A 25610-nucleotide genomic window follows, 5' to 3' on the forward strand; every position below is an offset into this window, starting at 1 on the left:
TGACAAAAGCATGAAACCCAAGTTTCCAGAAATTAATGACTGAGGCCACTAAACCATCTGTACATTTACAGCATGGTTACTATGAAAAATCAAATGCTTTTAAATATTTCAAAGTTTATGTGTTGTGGTATGACATTTTTAAATATACTTAAACTAACTGCACAAATACTCACTCAGTCTTAGAGAATAGTGTAGAAAAACAAATTGCATGCCCAAATAAATAAAATACTGATATATTCTTACCTTTTCTTTGCTGGGTAAAGTTTGAGTCCTGGTAAAAGTGTCTCCTTCGTTAATACTAATTAGCTCACCATCTACAGGTGGAAACGGTGTGGGGAAAACCACTACATCACTCTTCAGTGTGTCTGAGCTGAAACACACGTCGTACTGTTGAGTAGATTTAGAGTAAGACCAGCTCCCATCAGGGTGGGTTGTGATCATTGGGGCGCTGTACCTGCTGAAATTGTTGTCTGTCCTGTGGCATTTGACAGCTATTAAACTGATGAGGGTCAGCAGAAAGATCACCGACACCGAGACAATGGCGGTGAGCAGATACAGGTTCAAGTCAGAAAAGTTGTCCTCCTTTATAGGCACATGTCTGAATGGAGTCTGGATGTCAGCGGTGCTTTCAACCACCACCACTTCAATAGACACAGTAGCTGACAGGGAGGGTTCTCCACTATCAGAAACCAGCACCACCAAGGGGTGAGTTTTCAGATCATTGTCACTCATTCTCCTCTTAGTCCTGATCTCCCCGGTGCTGGTTCCGATCCTGAACAGGCTGTTTCCTTTGGGCTCAGACAGGTGATAAGAAAGCAGCGCATTGTATCCAGAGTCTGCGTCTACAGCCCTGATCTTTGCCACAAAGTATCCAGCTTCAGCAGAATAGGGGATGGTTTCACTGTTCACTGAGCCGTGCTCAAAGTAAGGTGCCAGAATCGAGGGACTGTTGTCATTCTCATCCATAATAAACACATTTACAGTCACGTTGCTACTGAGTGGAGGAACACCAGAGTCTGTAGCCTGAACTTTAAACTGAAATGTTTTTAACTCCTCAAAGTTGAAAGACTGCAGACTGATAATGTCTCCAGTTTCTGAGTTTATATTAGTCATTGTAGATAGCGGCAATGTGTTAATGTTACTCTGTAAAAATGAATAGCTCACCTGACCATTTTGATCAATGTCTGCATCAAGTGCTGACACAGTTTTTATAACTGCTCTTACTGGACTGTTTTCTTTCACATAGACATTGATGGCACTTTCTGTAAATAGAGGTCTGTTATCATTCACATCAGAGACGTGTACATTAATAACGCTGTTGCTGGAGAGAGGTGGGCTTCCCTCATCAGTAGCAGTGATGCTGATGTTGTATTGAGATGAACTCTCTCTGTCGAGAGGACCCTCAACAACCAACGAGTAGTAATTCTTATAATTTGACTCTAATTTGAAAGGAACATTATTGGAAATCTTACAGTTCACCATCCCATTTTTTCCTCCATCTTTATCGAACACTGAAACAAGAGCAATTGCGGTGCCAATGGATGCATCTTCTTTCACAGTGTTAAGCAAAGATGTCACTGAAATTTCAGGTTTATTGTCATTAACATCTAAAACTTCAATCAATAATTTGGCATGTGAAGTCATAGGCGAGGAGGCCCCATCACTGGCTTGTACTCTAATCTCAAATGCATTGTTCTCTTCAAAGTCAATATTCTTTTTATTTGTTACAGTTCCAGTTTTTTCGTCTATAGCAAACAGATCAGTTAGTTTCCCTCGACCGACTTTACTCAATGAATATGACACTTGTCCATTTTGACCTGCATCTAAATCACTGGCATTTAATGTGATTATTGATGTGCCTATTTTTACATTCTCATAAACACTGGCTTTGTACAGAGTTTGACTGAACACAGGGGGGTTGTCGTTAATATCTAACACATTGACTATTATCATCATGCTGCCTGATTTAGCAGGTGTTCCTCCATCAATAGCAGTAAGTGTGAGTCGAATCGCAGACTGTTTTTCTCTGTCTAAAACTTTCCGCAGGACCAATTCAGGAGTAATAGTCTCTCCTCTTTGTGTTTCAAGAGAGAAATGATCATTTTGATTAAGCTTGTAGGTATTTACAGTGTTTTTACCGACGTCTGCATCTTCTGCAGGGTCCAGGGGAAATTTAGCGCCTGCTGCTGTGCTCTCGCTAATGTCAATTATCTGAGACGCGCTGTGAAATGTTGGGGAATTATCATTTACATCTAATATGATGATTTCAACTCGGTACAGTTTCAACGGATTATTAATTACTGCTTCGACGCTGAGGGAACATTTTGGTTCATCGCCGCAACGCTCCTCTCGATCTATTCTTTCATTAACGTAGAGGACACCAGTCTTAAGATTTACCTCGAAATATTTTCTCTTTGATCCAGTAACGATCTGAAACATGCGGGGCTCCAAATCCTGGATATTGATGTTCAAATCTTTAGCGATATTTCCGACAACAGTCCCCAGATTTACCTCCTCTGAGACGGAGTAAGAGAGCTGCCCCAGCGCCGATTCCCAGCAACAATCCAACAGAAAGAAGACGAGATATATCCACACAGAGATCGTTCTGCCCGCCACATTCATAGTTCCGCCCGTCCGGAGAAATCACATCTACAAAATCGTTCGATACGGTGACAAAGAAGAACTGAACAGTTATCGGAAATTAAACGAGATCATTTAAAACTGCATAGCCGTAATCGCCGTCACGTCTTTCTCCTCCAACCTCTCCGTCTCTTTGTTTCGAGCGTCAGAGGAGCGTCATCGTCCTCTGAATCTGGGAGGAGCTGCGAGCCAGTAAAAATGAAATTAAAAAGTGATGGTCTACACTGTCCCCATGTGGACACTTACAAGAACTACACTCAGTATGAAACAATATTTCCTCCGATGTATTTAACCAGATCTCAATGCAATTACTCTCCATGATATCTTACAGTCTATTGTTTTCTGGCAAGTTAGACTGACTGGGTTCAAACATCAAGATCCTCTTGAAAATAGCACTGAAAATTGAACAGCCTTTTGACCAGTATAGTTCAGTGATATACTTGATATCTCGTTGATCACTTTCTTCAGCTATTCTAGGATGAGTTTGATTAAATAAATCCCTTATTAAAAATGTTAAACCATCAGCAAACCATCAATTAGAGTTTTCATATTTATAAACTTTATAGCAATGCATAAGATACGTATCACTATATTAAAATGTTTTGTGCAGAAACTCATATTCACACACTTGATTCCAGAACCATGGAGAGTGACTCACACATTCAAATAAGCCAAGCTACTCCAAACATATTCGATAGTCATAAGTCAGACACAAGGACAGATTAACTTTTTTCGTGAGCTATTGCCTTTAGCCTGTTCAAAATTAGATGCATGACGATGTTCTTACCTTTTCTTTGTTTGGTAAAGTCTGTGTCCTGGTAAACGTGTCTCCTTCGTTAATACTGATCAGCTCACCATCTACAGGTGGAAATGGTGCGGGGAAAACCACTACATCACTCTTCAGTGTGTCTGAGCTGAAACACACGTCGTACTGTTGAGTAGATTTAGAGTAAGACCAGCTCCCATCAGGGTGGGTCGTGATCATGGGGGCGCTGTACCTGCTGAAACTGCTGTCTGTCCTGTGGCATTTGACAGCTATTAAACTGATGAGGCTCAGCAGAAAGATCACTGACACCGAGACAATGGCGATGAGCAGATACAGGTTCAAGTCAGAGAAGCTGTCCTCCTTTACAGGCACATGTCTGAACTGATTCTGGATGTCAGCGGTGTTTTCAACCACCACCACTTCAATAGACACAGTAGCTGACAGGGAGGGTTCTCCACTATCAGAAACCAGCACCACCAAGGGGTGAGTTTTCAGGTCATTGTCACTCATTCTCCTCTTAGTCCTGATCTCCCCGGTGCTGGTTCCGATCCTGAACAGGTTGTTTCCTTTGGGTTCAGACAGGTGATAAGAAAGCAGTGCATTGTATCCAGAGTCTGCGTCTACAGCCCTGATCTTTGCCACAAAGTATCCAGCTTCAGCAGAATAGGGGATGTTCTCACTGTTAATGGAGCCATGCTCAGAGTAGGGCGCCAGAATTGAGGGACTGTTGTCATTTTCATCAAGGATAAAAACATTCACAGTCACGTTGCTGCTGAGTGGAGAAACACCAGAGTCTGTGGCCTGAACTTTGAACTGAAATGTTTTTAGCTCCTCAAAGTTAAAAGACTGCAGACTGATAATGTCTCCAGTCTCTGAGTTTATATTAATCATTGTAGACAGCGGCAATGTGTTACTGTTGCTTTCGAGAATTGTATAGGTTACTTGGGCATTTTGATCAATGTCTGCATCAAGTGCAGATACTCTTTTTAGAACAGCTCCAACTGGACTGTTCTCTTTTAAATAAACATTAAATACAGAGTCTGAAAAACGAGGAGAATTGTCATTGACATCGGAAACATAAACAGTAAGATCCCTGGTGCTTGTGAGAGCTGGCGTTCCATCATCTGTAGCTGTGATGGTGATATTGTAATATGAATTAGTTTCTCTGTCTAGCTGCCCGTCTACTACCAAAGAGTAATAATTTTTGTAATTTGTTTCTAACTTGAAGGGACTTTCATTTTTAATATGACAATGCACTATTCCATTTTTGCCTCCATCTCTGTCCAGGACTGACACAAGTGCAATAGCGGTGCCTGTTTTCGCATCCTCTTTTACTGTGTTACTCAGAGTTGTTACAGATATTTCAGGACTGTTGTCATTTAAATCCACCACCTCTATTAATACTTTGCACTGTGCTGTCATTGGAGGAAAGCCTTTATCAGCAGCCTGGACTCGGATTTCAAAAGCAGGGTGCTCTTCAAAGTCAATCTTGCCTTTAACTGTCAATAATCCGGTGTGTTCATCAATTTGAAATATACTGAGAACATGGTCTTGATCTTTGCTGCTCAGTGAATATGAAATCTCCCCGTTTGGCCCTTCATCATCGTCTGTTGCTGTTATTGTTATGACTGATGTACCAATTGGTGCGTTTTCAGTAACATGTGTTTTATACAGTGGTTTGGTAAATATCGGGACGTTATCGTTGTTGTCCAAGACATTTATTATTATCTGTGATGTTCCAGATTTTGGAGGTGTTCCACCGTCTACTGCAGTCAGCGTGAGTTTTATTACAGGCTGTTTTTCTCTGTCTAAAGGTTTCTGGAGGACTAGTTCCGCAGACACACTCTCTCCTTTGTTCACTGATAATGCAAAATGGTCATTAGTATTTAGCTTGTACGTACTGATGCCATTTTTTCCTACATCGGCATCATAGGCCGACAACACGAGGAATTTAGTTCCAGGCAACGTGCTTTCCGCTATATCGATATTCTGCGAATTAGTACTGAAAGACGGATAATTGTCATTAACGTCTAGAATATTTACTTCTAACCGATAAAGCTTTAATGGGGCGTTTATCACCGCCTCGACGCTCACTGTGCATTTCGTTGCCTTCGCACACAGCTCCTCTCGGTCTATTCTGTCATTGACAAAGAGAACACCCGTCTTCAGATTTACCTCGAAATATTTTTTCTTTGATCCGGGAACGATCTGAAACATCCGCGACTCCAGCTCATGGACACCGAGGTTTAGGTCCTTTGCTATATTTCCTACAGAAGTCCCCGTATTTACTTCTTCGGAAATGGAGTAGGAGAGCTGTCCAGACACCGCTTCCCAGTAACAATCTAGCAGCACAAATAGCACGTATACCACCACAGAACTCCTCTTATTTGAAGACATAATCCAATCGGGGAAGAAACCAGCACGTAAACAGCTCCAAAAGATGTCGATTATTGACGGAAGCTATGCTCCTTTTCCTCTAAATTCTCCACAGTGCAGATCATCCCCCGGCTTTCTCTCTGCGCTTCTGCGTCCCTTTGTGTCAAAACCCAACAAGACATAATTACGTCTATAATCTGGGAGGGGCGTCAGGATATGATTTGAATATTCAGTTTTATGGTCTACAATGCCACCTTATGGCCTTATAGACACATTGCATTACAAACCATGGGAAACAGAAATAGATCACAAAGACTACACAACAGAGCACAATATGATTTTTTTTTTTTTTTAAATAAATATATTTTTAAAAACAAGTGGACTGCCAGAAAATACCGGGTTGCTTTAATAGAAAGAAAAATGGTATTAATTGATCTTATATGGGAATGTGTTATGTTTACAGTATTTGTCTAATGTGTAGTCATCAGATTTGTTTCCGAGTGACATGTTTAGTCCATTGACTAAGGCATACAGGGGGAACTAAACCCTATCTTATCCCCAGGATATGTAAATGCCACTTGAATATAGACATAAACTGTATATCAAGAGTATCGCCTGTGGGAGAACTACAAATTCCAAAGACTGCAAACCATTGAGCGTTCAGCACAAACAATTCTGTGTCCTTGCCATAGTCAATAATATCTATAATCACAGTAACTGCGCAACATATGAAGTAGAGTGAAAATTAATTAACCGTAACTTCTTACTCAATATGTATATGTTTCATTTTGACTGTCTATGTACAGATTTCAGTGCAGGTCCACCACAAACTGCTTATCGGGTTCACTATGTTTTCTTCTTCAGCACCATGGACAGCAACAACATTTGAATAGATAAAACTGAATCAGAAGTTGTTGACACTTAAAAACTCCTTTTTTTTTTCAAAGAATTAAGTATTCAGAAGTAGGCAATACATGTAATACAATCCCATAGTGGCTCATTATTAGATGTATAGCTAAGAGGGGGGAGCATAACACATGACAGAAGGCATGAAAAGTAAACAAAGTCACTGCTTTTTGTCTATGTTTGTAGGTCTTTCAAAATTTGCTTACCTTTTCTTTGTTTGGTAAAGTCTGAGTCCTGGTAAAAGTGTCTCCTTCATTAATACTGATCAGCTCACCATCTACAGGTGGGAACGGTGTGGGGAAAACCACTACATCACTCTTCATTGTGTCTGAGCTGAAACACACGTCGTACTGCTGAGTAGATTTAGAGTAAGACCAGCTCCCGTCAGGGTGGGTTGTGATCATTGGGGCGCTGTACCTGCTGAAACTGCTGTCTGTCCTGTGGCATTTGACAGCTATTAAACTGATGAGGCTCAGCAGAAAGATCACTGACACAGAGACAATGGCGATGAGCAGATACAGGTTCAAGTCAGAGAAGCTGTCCTCCTTTACAGGCACATGTCTGAACTGATTCTGGATGTCAGCGGTGTTTTCAACCACCACCACTTCAATAGACACAGTAGCTGACAGGGAGGGTTCTCCACTATCAGAAACCAGCACCACCAAGGGGTGAGTTTTGAGGTCATTGTCACTCATTCTTCTCTTAGTCCTGATCTCCCCGGTGCTGGTTCCGATCCTGAACAGGTTGTTTCCTTTGGGCTCAGACAGGTGATAAGAAAGCAGCGCATTGTATCCAGAGTCTGCGTCTACAGCCCTGATCTTTGCTACAAAGTATCCAGCTTCAGCAGAATACGGGATGGTCTCACTGTTAACAGAGCCGTGCTCAGAATAAGGTGCAAGAATAGTTGGATTATTATCATTTTCATCCAGGATTAGAACATTTACAGTCACGTTGCTACTGAGCGGAGGAACACCAGAGTCTGTGGCCTGAACTTTGAACTGAAAAGCTTTTAACTCTTCATAATTGAAAGACTGCAGACTGACAATGTCTCCAGTGTCTGAGTTGACATTAATCATTGTAGATAGCAGCAATGTGTTAATGTTACTTTGTAAAAATGAATAGCTCACCTGACTATTTTGATCGATGTCTGCATCAAGTGCTGACACAGTTTTTATAACTGCTCCTACTGGACTATTTTCTTTCACATAGACATTGATGACACTTTCTGTGAATAGAGGTCTGTTATCATTCACATCAGAGACGTGTACATTAATAATGCTGTTGCTGGAGAGAGGTGGGCTTCCCTCATCAGTAGCAGTGATGCTGATGTTGTATTGAGGTGAACTCTCTCTGTCGAGAGGACCATCAACAACCAACGAATAGTAATTCTCATAATTTGACTCTAATTTAAAAGGAACATTATTAGAAATCTTACAGTTCACCATCCCATTTTTTCCTCCATCTTTATCAAACACTGAAACAAGAGCAATTGCGGTGCCAATGGATGCGTCTTCTTTCACAGTGTTGAGCAAAGATGTCACTGAAATTTCAGGTTTATTGTCATTAACGTCTAAAACCTCAATCAATAATTTGGCATGTGAAGTGAGAGGAGAAGAACCTCCATCACTGGCTTGTACTCGAATCTCAAATGCATTGTTTTCCTCAAAGTCGATATTCTTTTTGTTTGTTACAGTCCCAGTTTTTTCATCTATAGCAAAGAGATCCGTTTGTTTCCCTCGACCCAGGTTACTAAATGAATATAATACTCGTCCATTTTGACCTGCGTCTAAATCAGTAGCATTTAATGTTATTATTGATGTACCTATCTTTGCATTCTCATACACACTGGCTTTGTACAGCGTTTGACTAAATACAGGAGCGTTGTCATTATTGTCCAACACATATACTGTTATCGTCATGCTGCCTGATTTAGCAGGTGTTCCTCCGTCAATAGCAGTAAGTGTGAGTCGAATCGCAGACTGTTTTTCTCTGTCTAAAAGTTTCTGTAGGACCAATTCGGGAGTTATGCTCTCTCCCTTATGTGTAACCAGAGAAAAATGATCATTTTGACTAAGCTTGTAGGTATTTACAGTGTTTTTACCGACGTCTGCATCATCAGCAGGAGCCAACGGAAATTTAGCCCCTGCTGCCGTGTTCTCACTAATGTTCATTAATTGTGACGAGCTAAGAAATGATGGGGCATTATCATTCACATCCAAAATTGTTATTTCAATACGGTACAGTTTTAACGGATTATTAATTACTGCTTCAACGCTGAGGGAACATTTTGGTTCATCGCCGCAGAGCTCCTCTCGATCTATTCTCTCGTAAACGTAGAGGACACCAGTCTTTAGATTTACCTCGAAGTATTTTCTTTTTGAACCTGCAACGATCTGAAACATGCGAGGCTCCAAATCCTGGACATTGATGTTCAGATCTTTAGCGACATTTCCGACAACACTCCCCAGATTTACCTCCTCTGACACGGAGTAAGAGAGCTGCCCCAGCGCCGATTCCCAGCAACAATCCAGCAGAACGAAGACGAGATATATCCACTCAGAGCTCGTTCTGCCCGGTACATTCATAATTCCACACGTCCGGAGAAAATGCATACAAAAATAGTATTGATAAATCGCGTTATTGAAAGAGAAAATGCACAGTGATGAAGAACTGCAACGTTTTTGTCACATAAGTCCACAGTAAGGGAGTGATCGTCGCACCATTCTCTTCTCTTTCGCCCTCTGAGTCTCTTTGTCTACGTCGACTGGGAAACATCATCTGAATCTGGGAGGAGTCGCGATCCACCAAAGAGGACATTCAAATGTGATGGTCTACACTGTCCTCTTGTGGACTCTTGCTAGTACTACATTCAAGGCCACACTATTTCTGTGTTGGGAAGACTGTCCAGACTTTTATCTAAATAATTCTGTCTCCCACGCAATATTCAGCTTTACAAGGCACGTTGTCACGAGGATTCTACGAGTGAGCATGTACTGTTCATCATTTTCGTAATGATATAAGTTAACTTAGATGTTGAGTCAAAAAAAACGAATTATTCTGCTCTACTGAAAAAAATCAATATTAGACAAAGATCATACAGTAAAATTAATTTTCTGCACTAATCAGACCAGAAATTGTGCTTTTAAAAATGTATCACGAAACTTAAAGTTAATTGAAGTGAACACATGCTATACTGTATCACTGATACATCGCTGAATTTTGTTATGATAAATATTGCCAAGAGTGTGACTCGGCATGCAGACTGACATATTGCAAATACCTTGACTTTACACAAAATCCTTTATCATATTAGTAAGGATGTTTGTGTGATTTGGATACAACATACGACAAGAAGTGTGCTTTCAGAACCATGGATAGTGACAAAAGCATGAAACCCAAGTTTCCAGAAATTAATGACTGAGGCCACAAAACCATCTGTACATTTACAGCATGGTTACTATGAAAAATCAAATGCTTTTAAATATTTCAAAGTTTATGTGTTGTGGTATGACATTTTTAAATATACTTAAATGAACTGCACAAATACTCACTCAGTTTTAGAGAATAGTGTAGAAAAAGAAATTGCATGCCCAAATACATAAAATACTGATATATTCTTACCTTTTCTTTGCTGGGTAAAGTTTGAGTCCTGGTAAAAGTGTCTCCTTCGTTAATACTGATCAGTTCACCATCTACAGGTGGAAACGGTGTGGGGAAAACCACTACATCACTCTTCAGTGTGTCTGAGCTGAAACACACGTCGTACTGCTGAGTAGATTTAGAGTAAGACCAGCTCCCATCAGGGTGGGTTGTGATCATTGGGGCGCTGTACCTGCTGAAATTGTTGTCTGTCCTGTGGCATTTGACAGCTATTAAACTGATGAGGCTCAGCAGAAAGATCACCGACACCGAGACAATGGCGATGAGCAGATACAGGTTCAAGTCAGAAAAGCTGTCCTCCTTTCCAGGCACATGTCTGAATGGAGTCTGGATGTCAGCGGTGCTTTCAACCACCACCACTTCAATAGACACAGTAGCTGACAGGGAGGGTTCTCCACTATCAGAAACCAGCACCACCAAGGGGTGAGTTTTCAGATCATTGTCACTCATTCTCCTCTTAGTCCTGATCTCCCCAGTGCTGGTTCCGATCCTGAACAGGTTGTTTCCTTTGGGTTCAGACAGGTGATAAGAAAGCAGCGCATTGTATCCAGAGTCTGCGTCTACAGCCCTGATCTTTGCTACAAAGTATCCAGCTTCAGCAGAATAAGGGATGTTCTCACTGTTAATGGAGCCATGCTCAGAGTAGGGCGCCAGGATCGAGGGGCTGTTGTCATTCTCATCAAGGATAAAAACATTGACAGTCGCGTTGCTGCTGAGCGGAGGAACACCAGAGTCTGTGGCCTGAACTTTAAACTGAAACGTTTTCAACTCCTCATAATTAAAAGACTGAAGACTGATAATGTCTCCAGTCTCTGAGTTGATATTAATCATCGTAGACACTGGCAGTGAGTCACTGCTACTTTGTAAAAAGGAATAGCTCACCTGACCATTTTTATCAGTATCAGAATCAGATGCAGTCACAGTTTTAAGAACTGCTCCTACTGGACTGTTTTCTTTTACATAAACATTAATAAGAGGATCTGAGAAGTGAGGCTGGTTGTCATTGACATCAGAAACATGAACAGTAACTATGCTGGTGCTAGAGAGAGGTGGACTCCCTTCATCAACTGCCACTATAGTGACACTATACTCTGACTGTCTCTCTCTATCAAGTGGACCATTTACTACTAAGGAATAATAATTTTTATAATTTGTGTCCATCTTAAAGGGGCTCTCATTTGCAATTACGGCTTTTACTGCCCCATTTTTGCCACCATCGTTGTCAAGCACAGAGACGAGAGCAATAGCTGTCCCTACTTCAGCGTCTTCCTTTACTGTGTTTAATAGTGACGTGACGGTGATCTCGGGAGCATTGTCGTTCAGGTCCACCACTTCTACCAACACTTTACAATGAGCAGACATTGGAGGCTGACCCTTGTCACTCGCCTGAGCATGTATCTCAAAGGCAGGATTTTCCTCATAGTCGATCTTACCTTTGACTAAAATCGCCCCCGTTTTAGAGTCAATTTCAAACAAATCTAAAACCTGATCTTGGCCTTTCTTTCTCAACGAGTATTCTATTTCACTGTTTAAACCCTCGTCTGCGTCTGTCGCGTTCAGCGTGATCACGGTAGATCCCGTTGGCAAGTTTTCAGGAATCTGTAGTTTGTACAAAGATCTACTGAAAACAGGATGGTTGTCATTAGTATCTAAAACGGTAATAATGATTTGTGAGGTTCCTGATTTTGAAGGATTTCCTCCGTCTATTGCAGTCAGTGTGAGTTTTATAACAGAGTCATGCTCGCGGTCTAACGCCTTCTGCAGCACTAACTCGGCAGACGCACTGTCCCCTCCTTTGTGAACCTCTAATGCAAAATAATCGTTACTGCTAAGCTTGTATGTATTAACGCCGTTCTTTCCAACATCCAAATCTGATGCCTCTATCAGTGCAAATTTAACTCCTGGTGAAGTATTTTCTGAAACGTTTATCGCTTGTAGTTGCTCAGAGAAAACAGGCGCGTTGTCATTTATATCTCTTATTGTTATCTCTAAACGATAAAGCTTTAGTGGATTGTTGATCACGGCCTCTAAATTGACCGTACATTTTACTGCCTTCGCACAAAGCTCTTCTCGGTCTATCCTTTCATTGACATACAGAACACCCGTTCTCAGATTTACATCGAAATATTTCCTGTTTGATCCACTAACGATCTGAAACACACGAGACTCTAGATCCTGCACACTGAGATTCAGATCCTTGGCGATATTTCCCACAGTAGTGCCCGGGTTTACCTCCTCTGATACGGAATACGAGAGCTGTCCAGACACCGCTTCCCAGCAGTAACTCAGCAGCACAACGGCAAGATAAATCCGAAAAGGGCTCGTTCCGCGTAAGAAATACATGATTGAATCCAGACCAAAAAGGCACAAATCATAGTCCAACCACGACCGTCAAATACTCATAATATAGGAAAACCACAAAGATCCATTTTTTTGCAATTTTAACATACTGCCGGTAATGTTTTTCAGCCGTTCTCTCGCCCCCTTCTCCTCTTTGTAACAAAGACCAGAGACGCATCATCATCATCCTTTTTTTTTTTTTTTCTGGGAGGAGTCTTGTGCCTTCTGAAATACCGTCTCGATGTCATGGTCTATAGTGTCACCACGTGCTGATGTGAATGAACTGCAGTTAATCGAGGCAACAGGAAAAAAAAACAGTGACTAGATTCGTTTAAATGCTTTACTATGTCAAATACTGCGTTTTCCTTTAACTTGCAAAGACATTTAACAGAATGAATCCCAGCTGTCTTTCTTCCTTCTCATTTGCTTCTGTCTCATTGTAGCTCTTTTCTTTAAATCCCTATCAATTTAACTTCACATAATTCTGATATGCATATGCAATCGACACAAGACAGAAACTCCACGTGCATATTCTTAAAAAACAAAGTAACACAGTATGAAAATGAAAAAAAGATGAAACAGTTGATGCAGCACAAAAAATACTGTGTTTGTCCCCCCCCCCCCCCCCCCCAAAAAAAAGGTGGAAGCTGTAATATGAGAATGTGAAAATAATAATTTTCCTTGAATCTGATGAAACTGGTTTTGGACTTGCACCATTCATCTTTAAATGAAGATAACTGTCACACAATCAGCATAAATGTGGCAAGGGAAACATTCATCTTTTGAAATAATGCCTAAATAAACCTCTGGTGTCACACTCTCCAGACCTTGCAAAACACAGCAGCGGGCCATTTCAGCACCATGGACAGCATCATACACATTCTATGTGAGTGGCATGTTAATTTTGAATGGTATCAGTACTGTGACTCATACAGTACAAGTCAACACAAACGTGAGGCCACAAGACACAAATGTGAATACAAAGAGCACATATTGCAAAATGATTTCACTTCATCACAAGAACGGAAATATGCTGAGGGACATCTCTCAGTTATTGAGAGAAAAAAATAACTTTAAGACATTGATTTTTCATTGTCCCTTACCTTTTCTTTGTTAGGTAGAGTTTGAGTCCTGGTAAAAGTGTCTCCTTCGTTAATACTAATCAGTTCACCATCTACAGGTGGAAACGGTGCGGGGAAAACCACTACATCACTCTTCAGTGTGTCTGAGCTGAAACACACGTCGTACTGCTGAGTAGACTTGGAGTAAGACCAGCTCCCATCAGGGTGGGTGGTGATCATGGGGGCGCTGTACCTGTTGAAACTGCTGTCTGTCCTGTGGCATTTGACAGCTATTAAACTGATGAGGCTCAGCAGAAAGATCACAGACACCGAGACAATGGCGATGAGCAGATACAGGTTCAAGTCAGAAAAACTTTCCTCCTTTATAGGCACATGTCTGAATGGAGTCTGGATGTCAGCGGTGCTTTCAACCACCACCACTTCAATAGACACAGTAGCTGACAGGGAGGGTTCTCCACTATCAGAAACCAGCACCACCAAGGGGTGAGTTTTCAGATCATTGTCACTCATTCTCCTCTTAGTCCTTATCTCCCCGGTGCTGGTTCCGATCCTGAACAGGTTGTTTCCTTTGGGTTCAGACAGGTGATAAGAAAGCAGCGCATTGTATCCAGAGTCTGCGTCTACAGCCCTGATCTTTGCTACAAAGTATCCAGCTTCAGCAGAATAGGGGATGGTCTCACTGTTAATGGAGCCGTGCTCAGAATAGGGCGCAAGAATAGTTGGATTATTATCATTTTCATCCAGGATTAAAACATTGACAGTCACGTTGCTGCTGAGCGGAGGAACACCAGAGTCTGTGGCCTGAACTTTAAACTGAAATGTTTTTAACTCCTCATAATTAAAAGACTGAAGACTGATAATGTCTCCAGTCTCTGAGTTTATATTAATCATCGTAGACACTGGCAGTGAGTCACTGCTACTTTGTAAAAAGGAATAGCTCACCTGACCATTTTTATCAGTATCAGCATCAGATGCAGTCACAGTTGTAAGAACTGCTCCTGCTGGACTGTTTTCTTTTACATAAACATTAATAAGAGGCTCTGAGAAGTGAGGCTGGTTGTCATTGACATCAGAAACATGAACAGTAACTATGCTGGTGCTAGAGAGAGGTGGAGTTCCTTCATCAGTCGCCACTATAGTGACCCTGTACTCTGATTCTCTCTCTCTATCAAGCGGACCATTAACTACTAAGGAATAATAATTTTTATAATTTGCATCCATCTTAAAGGGGCTCTCATTTGCAATAACAACTTTTACTGCCCCGTTTTTTCCACCATCTTTGTCCAACACAGAAAGCAGAGCAATAACTGTACCTACTTCAACGTCCTCCTTTACTGTGTTTAATAGTGACGTGACGGTGATCTCGGGAGCATTGTCGTTCAGGTCCACCACTTCTACCAGCACTTTACAATGAGCAGACATCGGAGGCTGACCCTTGTCACTCGCCTGAGCATGTATTTCAAAGGCAGGATTTTCCTCATAGTCGATCTTTCCTTTGACTAAAATTGCACCGGTTTCCCTCTCAATTTGAAAAACATTTAAAACGTGATCTTGACCTTTACTTCTCAATGAGTATTCTATTTCTGCATTTGATCCAACATCTACGTCTGTCGCGTTCAGAATAATAACCGTTTGTCCTATTTGTAGATTTTCATGAATGCGTGCTTTGTATAAAGAACTACTGAAAATAGGAGCATTGTCGTTAATGTCTAATACATGTATAACAATTTGTGATGTCCCTGACTTCGGTGGGTTTCCTCCGTCGACAGCAGTCACTGTAAGTGTTATAGTAGGCTGTTTTTCTCTGTCTAGAGCTTTCTGGAGCACGAGCTCGGCAGACACACCATCCCCTCCTTTGTGAACCTCTAAAGAAAAGTAATCGTTTGAACTGAGCCTGTATGTACTAACACCATTCTTCCCAACATCGAGATCCGATGCCCCTATAAATCCAAATGTCCCCCCTGGTGCAGTACTTTCCGCAATGTTAATAGACTGCAAATTTTCGGGAAAATAAGGGGGGTTATCATTTATATCCACTACGTTTATCTCTAAACGATAAAGCCTTAATGGGTTATTGATAACGGCCTCTGCGTTGACGGTGCATGTTGTCGCCTTTGCACAAAGCTCCTCGCGGTCGATTCTTTCACTGACATAAAGACTACCCGTTTTCAGATTTATATCGAAATATTTCCTATTCGATCCGCTCACAATCTGAAACATACGCGCTTCCAAATCGTGCGCATTAAGACTGAGATCTTTAGCGAGATTTCCCACAGAAGTCCCCGGGTTTACCTCTTCAGATACAGAGTAAGAGAGCTGACCAGATACCGCTTCCCAGCAGCAATCCAAAAGAATGACGGCAATATAAATCCCCAAAGAACAGCGTGTCCTTCGCTTCGACATTTCTGTATCATGTGGAAAACGAGCGCATGGATTGTAGTATCCAAAATCCCGTCTAATAATTCAGAATGAAAGAGAAGAGCTGGTATCCAGATGCGTTGCTTTGTAATGGGTAAAAGACAAAGTGGTCACACGGTTCATTCTTTGACTGCGTCTCTTTGTAACAAAGACCTGAGAAACATCACCATCCTCTGAATCTGGGAGGAGTCTCAAACAACCATCAGGAACAGCAAAATGTGACGGTCTACAATGACCCTGTGTGGTCATTTGAAATAACTACAGTCCCCTCAAAGACAGACATAAATCACCTCAACACTTCTGAACTTTAAGTCAAACGAAGCTAACAAATCGACAAAAATGTACTTGTTCAAATACACTTATAGGCAAATATAAACAAAGAACCATATTAAAACCCTGTCCTATTTTCTTCTTGAAGTTTGCTGATAAACTGCCTTGCCAACAACAACAACAACAACAAAAGAAAAAAAGGTCGCCAACTTGGACTCAAATTGTGAGGAAAAAAAAAAATGATGAAAGTGATCACACATGGACTGGCCACCACAGAGTCCCAACCTTAACTCATTTAAACAGGAGCGTCACATCTTATTTCAGCACCATGGACAACGACATAAACATCTCTCACTTGTGCTCTGGAAAGCGTCAATATTATGGGTTATAGATGCATGTACTAAAACATATCTCCACTTCACACCATATAATAATTTAAAGGGCATGTTTCAGTCACTGTTTTCAAAAGTAAGTTTGACTCACCTTCTCTTTGTTGGGTAAAGTCTGAGTCCTTGAAAACGTGTCTCCTTCGTTAATACTGATCAGCTCACCATCTACAGGTGGAAACGGTGCAGGGAAAACCACTACATCACTCTTCATTGTGTCTGAGCTGAAACACACGTCGTACTGTTGAGTAGATTTAGAGTAAGACCAGCTCCCATCAGGGTGGGTGGTGATCATGGGGGCGCTGTACCTGCTGAAACTGCTGTCTGTCCTGTGGCATTTGACAGCTATTAAACTGATGAGGCTCAGCAGAAAGATCACTGACACTGACACAATGGCGATGAGCAGATACAGGTTCAAGTCAGAGAAGCTGTCATCCTTTATAGGCACATGTCGGAACTGAGTCTGGATGTCAGCGGTACTTTCAACCACCGCCACTTCAATAGACACAATAGCTGACAGGGAGGGTTCTCCACTATCAGAAACCAGCACCACCAAGGGGTGAGTTTTCAGATCATTGTCACTCATTCTCCTCTTAGTCCTGATCTCCCCGGTGCTGGTTCCGATCCTGAACAGGTTGTTTCCTTTTGGCTCAGACAGGTAATAAAAAAGCAGCGCATTGTATCCAGAGTCTGCGTCTACAGCCCTGATCTTTGCTACAAAGTATCCGGCTTCAGCAGAATAGGGGATGGTCTCACTGTTAACAGAGCCGTGCTCAGAATAAGGCGCAAGAATAGTTGGATTATTATCATTTTCATCCAAGATAAAAACGTTTACAGTAACGTTGCTGCTGAGTGGAGGAACGCCAGAGTCTGTGGCCTGAACTTTAAACTGAAACGTTTGAAACTCCTCAAAGTTAAATGACTGTAGACTGATAATGTCTCCAGTCTCTGAGTTGATGTTTACCATTGTAGACACTGGCAACTGGTTATTTTTACTTTGCAAAAATGAATAGCTCACCTGGCGGTTCTTGTCAATGTCAGAATCAGCTGCAGTCACTGTTTTAATTACAGCTCCCACTGGACTGTTCTCATTCACATATATATTTATGACAGGCTCTGGGAACAGAGGTGCGTTATCATTGACATCAGAAACCTTTACAGAAACTACACTGGTGCTAGACAGTGGCGGGCTACCTTTATCATTAGCAATTATGGTGACGTTGTAGTTCGAGACACTTTCCCTGTCCAGTGGCCCATCAACTAGCAACGAATAATAGTTTTTGTAATTTGTCTCCAGTTTGAATGGCACTTCATTTTTAATGTGCACATTCACATCACCGTTTTTCCCTCCGTCTTTATCGAGCACAGACACCAGTGCGACCACGGTGCCTGACGCAGCGTCCTCCCTCACCGTGTTGTGTAGTGAAGTGACAGTTATCTCGGGAACGTTATCATTTTGGTCCGCCACTTCTACCAGCACCTTACAGTGAGCAGACATCGGAGGCTGACCTTTGTCACTGGCCTCAACACGGATCTCAAAAGCCCTTCTCTCTTCAAAGTCTATATTCCCTTTTACTTTAATGACACCCGTCTGAGGTTCAATTTCAAAGATATCAAGTACGCGATCTTGATCCTTGCTTCTCAGGGAATATACAATCTCACTGTTTAGGCCCTCGTCTGCATCAGTGGCGTTTACGGTGATTACCGCCGTGCCTAGAGGCGTGTTTTCGGGAATTTTTGTTTTATACAACGATTCACCAAAGATCGGAATGTTATCATTAATATCTAATACATTTACAACGAGCTGCGAGGTGCCTGATTTCGAAGGACTCCCTCCATCTACAGCGGTCAGTGTCATGGTGATCACAGGCTGCTTTTCTCGGTCTAACGCTTTCTGCAGCACCAACTCAGCAGACACGCTGTCACCTGCTCTGTGCACTGCCAAGGAGAAATGTTCATTCTGGCTTAATTTGTACGTACTGACTCCGTTTCTCCCCACATCTGAATCCGATGCTTCCGATAATGCGAACTTCACGCCTGGCAATGTACTTTCTGCGATATATAGATTTTGCGATTTGGTCGTAAATAAAGGGGCATTGTCGTTAACATCTAAAATCTCCACATCAATGCGGTATAGCTTCAAAGGGTTATTTATTACGGCTTCTACACTTACTGTGCATTTTAGTTCATCTGAGCATAGATCCTCTCTGTCTATTCTCTCACTGACATACAGAACGCCAGTCTTCAGATTTACCTCGAAGAATTTTCTCTTTGATCCAGTGACGATCTGAAACATGCGGAATTCCAGCTCTTGAGAATTAAGGTTTAGATCCTTAGCGATATTTCCAACGGGAGTCCCCGGATTTACCTCCTCTGAGATTGAATAGGAGAGCTGTCCATCCACCGACTGCCAGTAAAAATCCATTAGAAAAAGCAATAGATATATCCCGAAATGGTTCCATCTACACGGAGAAGTCATTTCTACCGACTGTGAACCAACTTCCAATCACAGTTAGATACGTTGTGCTCTAAGGAAAATATCAGTTTGTTTTATAGTTGGATAATTCTGTGTCTGTTCCACCGTCCTCTCCGTCTTTGTAACAAAGACTGGGTAAATGTCCCTATTGCCTCAAAACGGGAGTGGCCTAGTTGTATTAACGAGCAGACCTGCCTCTGGTGGATCAACAGTGACACCAAGTGGTGAAAGAGGTAATATGCAGAGAGCAGTGGATATATGTTGCTTATTCAACAACCTTGAGGCCTCACCTAAGAATATTTATAGTTGTGTGTGCTCCTGAATAGCTTTACTGGAGCTGGAAATTATTTTCAAGCACCATGGACATCACAGTGTGAGTCTTGACATGTGGTGACTGTAACTTACCCGGTCACTCTCAAAACTGTCAATACTTTTATTTTTTGTTCAAAGAAATATGTCAGCTGACATCTGTTGCTACCAGACATTGCAACATTATCTTAGCCTATACAGTCATAGCCTCTACCGTCATGTAGAAAAGTCTGAATTACACCATTGTTCTGATAAATTGTCAGACTCTCTTTGCCTGTTTAGGCTGTTATCTTGTGCTTTTTTTTTTTTTTTTGATCATGTCTCTATATAAGCTCAAAGCTGGATATTTATATAAATAGAATAGAACCATGAGCACAGCCAAGAAGTTGTGAAACTGGACAACACATTTTCCTCCCACTGCAGCCCCGTGAGTCCCTCCTCCTTTCCTCTTAGTTTTTCTCTGTCAGCCTGAGGCACAATAAATACATTAAATGGACCCTGTTTTGCTACCCACATCCTGCGGTACACTGTGGTGTATTGTAGTGTTTCTCCACATTTCCACAGAGACAGTAGTCATGAGCTTATCAACATTCCCTCGTTTGTAATCCCAGGATTAATCCCCAGATTCAGAAACTCCTGTCCTATTTCTATTCTGCTGGAAACATGATTTGATTTGAAAATATTAATAACACGGCTCCAGTCATCTGCAAAATCCCCAGTTGCAATAATAATAATGGTTCAGAAAAGAAAAGGATGCCCTGTCTGCTCAATTTCCTAGTGTATACACTATATTACCAAAAGTATTCGCTCACCTGCCTTTACTCATTCTATGAACTGAAGTGCCATCCCATTCCTAACTCATAGAATTCAATATGATGTCGGTCCACCTTTTGCAGCTATTACAGCTTCAACTCTTCTGGGAAGACTGTCCACAAGGTTGAGGAGAGTGTTTATAGGAATTTTTGACCATTCTTCCAAAAGCGCATTGGTGAGGTCACACACTGATGTTGGTCGAGAAGGCCTGGCTCTCAGTCTCCGCTCTAATTCATCCCAAAGGTGTTCTATCGGGTTCAGGTCAGGACTCTGTGCAGGCCAGCCAAGTTCATCCACACCAGACTCTGTCATCCACGTTTTTATGGACCTTGCTTTGTGCACTGGTGCACAGTCATGTTGGAAGAGGAAGGGGCCCGCTCCAAACTGTTCCCACAAGGTTGGGAGCATGGAATTGTCCAAAATGTTTTGGTATCCTGAAGCATTCAATGTTCCTTTCACTGGAACTAAGGGGCCAAGCCCAGCTCCTGAAAAACAACCCCATACCATAATTCCTCCTCCACCAAATTTCACAGTTGGCACAATGCAATCTGAAATGTACCGTTCTCCTGGCAACCTCCAAACCCAGACTCGTCCATCAGATTGCCAGATGGAAAAGCGTGATTCATCACTCCAGAGAACGCGTCTCCACTGCTCTAGGGGCCAGTGGCGGCGTGCTTTACACCATTGCATCCGACGCCTTGCATTGCACTTGGTGATGTGTGGCTTGGCTGCAGCTGCTCGGCCATGGAAACCCATTCCATGAAGCTCTCTGCGTACTGTACTTGGGCTAATCTGAAGGTCACATGAAGTTTGTAGCTCTGTAGCAATTGACTGTGCAGAAAGTCGGCGACCTCTTTGCACTATGCGCTTCAGCATCCGCTGACCCCTCTCCGTCACTTTACGTGGCCTACCACTTCGTGGCTGAGTTGCTGTTTTTCCCAAACGCTTCCATTTTGTTATAATAGAGCTGACAGTTGACTGTGGAATATTTAGGAGCGAGGAAATTTCACGACTGGATTTGTTGCACAAGTGGCATCCTATGACAGTTCCACGCTGGAATTCACTGAGCTCCTGAGAGCGGCCCATTCTTTCACAAATGTCTTGTTTCACAGTCTGCATGCCTGAGTGCTTGAATTTATACACCTGGGGCCAGGCCAAGTGATTAGAACACCTGATTCTGATCATTTGAATGGGTGAGCGAATACTTTTGGTAATATAGTGTATAAGAGGAAATGTGAAGTGCAGAGTGCAACACTGAGCAAGATGCATATTATTTACATACATATGAGCACGCATACTCATAAAAGCCACCTGGGCCCAACTGGACCCAGACAACCCATGGTGAAATTCAATGATTCATACTTGATTTGTAGGTCACGGTCTTTAGTGCACGGACCTTACTGGGCTCTAGTCTAGTCTGAGTTTATCCTTCTCTTCAGTTTACTTGGCACAATTTAGAGTAAATATCCTTTAAAAAAAAAAAACAGGTATTCTGCTTTGTGGCTGTTGACATTATGACCTATTTTCAGGCAAAATGAAGAAGACATTTAAATGTTTGATAAATACATATCACTTTAAAGAGCTGATAAACAAAGCAATGCTGTCTACATTTACAATCCACCGGTAAAACTACAGATGGCATACATAATATGATTAACAGCAGAGATTGTAATACTGACTACTGACTAACATCAGACCAAATTCAGGTATTACTGAGCATGCCCCATGGGCCATGTGAAGGAAACCCTGATTGTGTCATGGAGTTGTAAAAGATGGTGAACTGCAATCAGCTCTTCTTCACGTGATACTTGTGGGAAACCTCTGCAGAATGGTCAATTAATCAATAAATATCTCTGTAATGCAGAAATGGTCCTTTGCAAACACACAGACAGGTACGTCCGTGCTGCTTTAACTTGTAACGTTTATGTTGCTTCAAAGGAAGATAGTGTTTCAGTTTTTATTTATGAACCGTGTATTCATTTATAAAAGTCACTTTTCCTGAGGATATGATAATTGAATGTCTTGAATAATTAATAATGAATAAATTGCGGTTTAGAAAAATACACAGTATTTGCTCCCTGAACACGGGGAGTTGTGCATATTAAATACACGCATGCCTGTTAACTTGCTCCTATAGTTCACCTATTGCATGATTCAGTTAAAGGAGAAGCTGCAGGAAGCAGCATGGGCAGTGTGATCTAAATGGCAGAGGGAGCAGGGAGTTGTAGGTGAAGGGAGGGGGGCGGCTGCAGAGGCGGAAGCAGTCACCGGCAGCATTTTAGGCGTGTTCACTGCATTATTAAAGGGATATCACTACATCTATTCACAAAATTAGATTCAGTATCTCCTCCATCTAATTATTTCTTAATATTCTATACATAGCCGTCAGTTGTGTGTGTGCGCGCTTGTGACTATGTGTGTATTATAAGGGCTGTGCTGTTTATCTGTGTGTGAGTAGATGGGGGGAAGGGTGCTATCTGAACATGCTCCAAGGCGAGTCCCCCACCCGTGTTTCCTCTCTCCTGCACAGCTCTCTTGTCTCCATAGCAACGCCATCTTGAGCACAGACATGGATGCATATTAGCACACACGCCCTCACTAATGCAGACGCCTATTGCCTTATGTTTCATGGGATGGTATAAAAAGTAATACAAACCTACTTTTTTCTACTACTGCTCGCTTCTATGAAGCCCTCACCGAATGTATCCAATAACTTTTTAGAGATGCATATAAAACACACACAAATCCATCTAAGAAAACACAACCCACGACCTAACAGGACAGCATAACAGGCCAGGCAGTCCAGGGTTGCAGTTGGGCTTCTCATTCATTCGTAATGTAGCACTGCAGCAGCATATTCCCTGCTGTGACAGGCAGCTCCTTCTTCTCTTTCCACCCCCACAGACTCTCAGAGATACTGACCTTTGCAGTCAGCCACGCACAACCTACTGTACCCTACCTTGGCCAGGACCCTGGGGACCCTCCCCACACACCCACACTCTCCTGCAGTCCACGCATCACATCCTGCTTCATGTGACAAGATACTGATACCACTGTGCCGTTTCTGTGTGGGGTTGATCTCATTACAACACAAGGGGGCAACCTACTCCTTGAGCATATTTCCTTCCTTTCTCAGTACCTAATTTCTTGCACTACACCGTGCTTATTGTTCAGATGTATTCCCTCCCCCCTTTTCTATATGTGTTGAGCTTTATTCACAGTTCCACATTTTGTGTTGATTCCTCCAAAGCAGCTGCAGTATGGCTCATGCAGCACTTGATCTTTGCACTTTGACTAAATCCATGCCCAAATACATTATGACATTCTCTGGCAAGGTATTAATAGTAATACAACGTTGAAGTATAGGCATCATTTAATAGAAATAGAAGACAGGGAAATCCAGCAGCTGAATTGGAATCTAAATTAAGAAACACAAATGACACTAAAGACAACGAGGAATGTTGTTTCTTTACCACACACAAAGTATATAAGTTACAAAATAATTTTAATAATAAATAAAATAATTAAAATAAATGGAAATATATAAGGAGCAAGAAAGAGAGGAAGGGATTCTGGGAAAGGCGAATCACTCCTAGTATCTAATCCAACTACCACTTAATCATTTATTTCCAAATCTGCGCTTGCCTTTGCTGGTTTTTGGAGTAAGTAGGACAGGGGCGGGCCCAGGGAAACATGAGCCGGAACAAGATGAAAACCAGGACACAGCAATATGGAGCATACCCAAACACACACACACATGCACACACCCCTGAGAGGCACACCAACACAACACACTGGAACACAGTGTTCACTCATTTGGAAAGTAATGGCACAATGCCCAAAAATCATATAATTAGTTACTCTACTGTAAAACAACAGGCCGGAGAAACGGCGTGCCTTTGTTATTATGTGATGTGTTCCGGTCGATGGTGCCACAAGCTGTCATTGCCCTAATGAGGTGATAGGAGTAGAATTTAAATGTAAGTAATTACATTTATACATACAGCCAGTATTCATAATAAAATAATAATAAAAATCAGATGCAGTACGGTGTATTTTTTTTCTTTACAAGTTTACTGATTGACTGTTTAGTGTCTACCATTCACAAAAGCCAAAAGAGTCAGTGTGTGTGTTATTCAGACTGTTCTTATCTGTGCACCATAAATGGCAGCTTCTCTGTATGGAGTTCACATGCATGCACTAATCTGGGTTTGTGTGATTTACACTGTTTGTGTGAGAGAGGTGTGAGAGTGAGGAATACAAAAGGTGACACGCGGCCTATACATAACATTCATTCATATTTAATCCATGCTGACTCTCTGAAAATATAAATTAAAGGCATACAATCCAGCAAACAAATCAAAAAACAGGATGTACAATAAGCTTTGGCAACAGCAAAGGTTGCACACAAACCTCATTGGTCAACCAGAATCAGTGTGACTGCAATGGACATTCTGATTGGCTCCATATAGTGCCTAGCGACAAAGGCAGCATCTGATAGATCTGTCCTTTCACAGGGACCACCCGTGATTGATTCACTATTTCCCCTCTTGTATCTATGGTGACGCAGATGCGGCTCCCGTCAGTGCCCCTCCCTCAGTTCCCCCCTCTACCACACCCCTCTTTATGAGCCCTGTGTACATATGCCAAGGACAGGGCTCTTATTGTTCCCTAAAAGCAAGCATTCAAATGCAAGCAACCTCAAAAATACAACATGTATCAGACTAAAATGAATTTACACATCTTACTGTGCACATTCAACCATTAAATTCAAACATTTAATATTACAGCTTCTTCAACACTGTATCCATCTTATTCTGTTTTTTTTCTGCCTCTCAGGCACACACTGAAACCGCCTGAACCAAGCAATTTTTGCAGGGATTAAGAATAAATCTAGATTTATAGTCAGGCATGGATAACCTAGATTTGTCAATCAAACAGTTCAGTGGGGAAGAGAGTGTGTACTGTCAAATCAGACAGTGAGAAGTGGGACAGGACCTGCTATATACGGATCAATACTGACACGGAAACAATAAATATAGGAGTCGATACACTGCCACATACAGAGTTGGAACATGCTAAATAATTGAATATATTGAGCCAGACACACATAAGAAGTGGCGAGCAATTTCCACTTTTAGCCACAAGGGGGAGCATTTTTACCCTTT

The 25610-nt window shown here is 41.8% G+C and overlaps 3 protein-coding genes across 6 annotated transcripts in view; all 3 read right to left on the bottom strand.

Annotated features, from left to right (window-relative positions):
* Positions 1–25610, bottom strand: part of LOC311491429 (protocadherin alpha-C2-like) — a gene marked incomplete at its 5' end in the record, with an annotated part of 187825 nt that overhangs the window by 78660 nt on the left and 83555 nt on the right. The window contains 2 exons of one of the 4 annotated variants that reach the window (XM_084549358.1): positions 13564–15633; positions 18784–19333. The exons of 1 other annotated variant lie outside the window; for it this stretch is intronic. In XM_084549358.1, coding sequence (XP_084405484.1) covers positions 13762–15633; positions 18784–19323 — 2412 coding nt within the window. In that variant the 3' untranslated portion in view covers positions 13564–13761. Of the gene's footprint in view, positions 1–10309; positions 12696–13563; positions 15634–16941; positions 19334–25610 lie in introns of those variants that run through there. 2 more of the 4 variants (XM_084549353.1, XM_084549354.1) reach the window with 2 other exon arrangements.
* LOC311491300 (protocadherin alpha-8-like) lies at positions 154–2756 on the bottom strand (the record flags this gene model as incomplete). The annotated part of the gene is made up of 1 exon (XM_084549206.1): positions 154–2756. The coding sequence occupies exon 1, from the start codon at positions 2620–2622 to the stop codon at positions 154–156; it is 2469 nt and encodes an 822-aa protein (XP_084405332.1). The 5' UTR covers positions 2623–2756.
* Positions 3357–9273, bottom strand: LOC311491301 (protocadherin alpha-7-like; the record flags this gene model as incomplete). The annotated part of the gene is made up of 2 exons (XM_084549207.1): positions 3357–5067; positions 8535–9273. The coding sequence occupies 2 exons, from the start codon at positions 9271–9273 to the stop codon at positions 3404–3406; spliced, it is 2403 nt and encodes an 800-aa protein (XP_084405333.1). The 3' UTR covers positions 3357–3403.

The sequence above is a fragment of the Chelon labrosus genome (genome assembly GCF_963514085.1).
Source record: "Chelon labrosus genome assembly, chromosome: 8".
Classification (NCBI taxonomy): domain Eukaryota; kingdom Metazoa; phylum Chordata; class Actinopteri; order Mugiliformes; family Mugilidae; genus Chelon; species Chelon labrosus.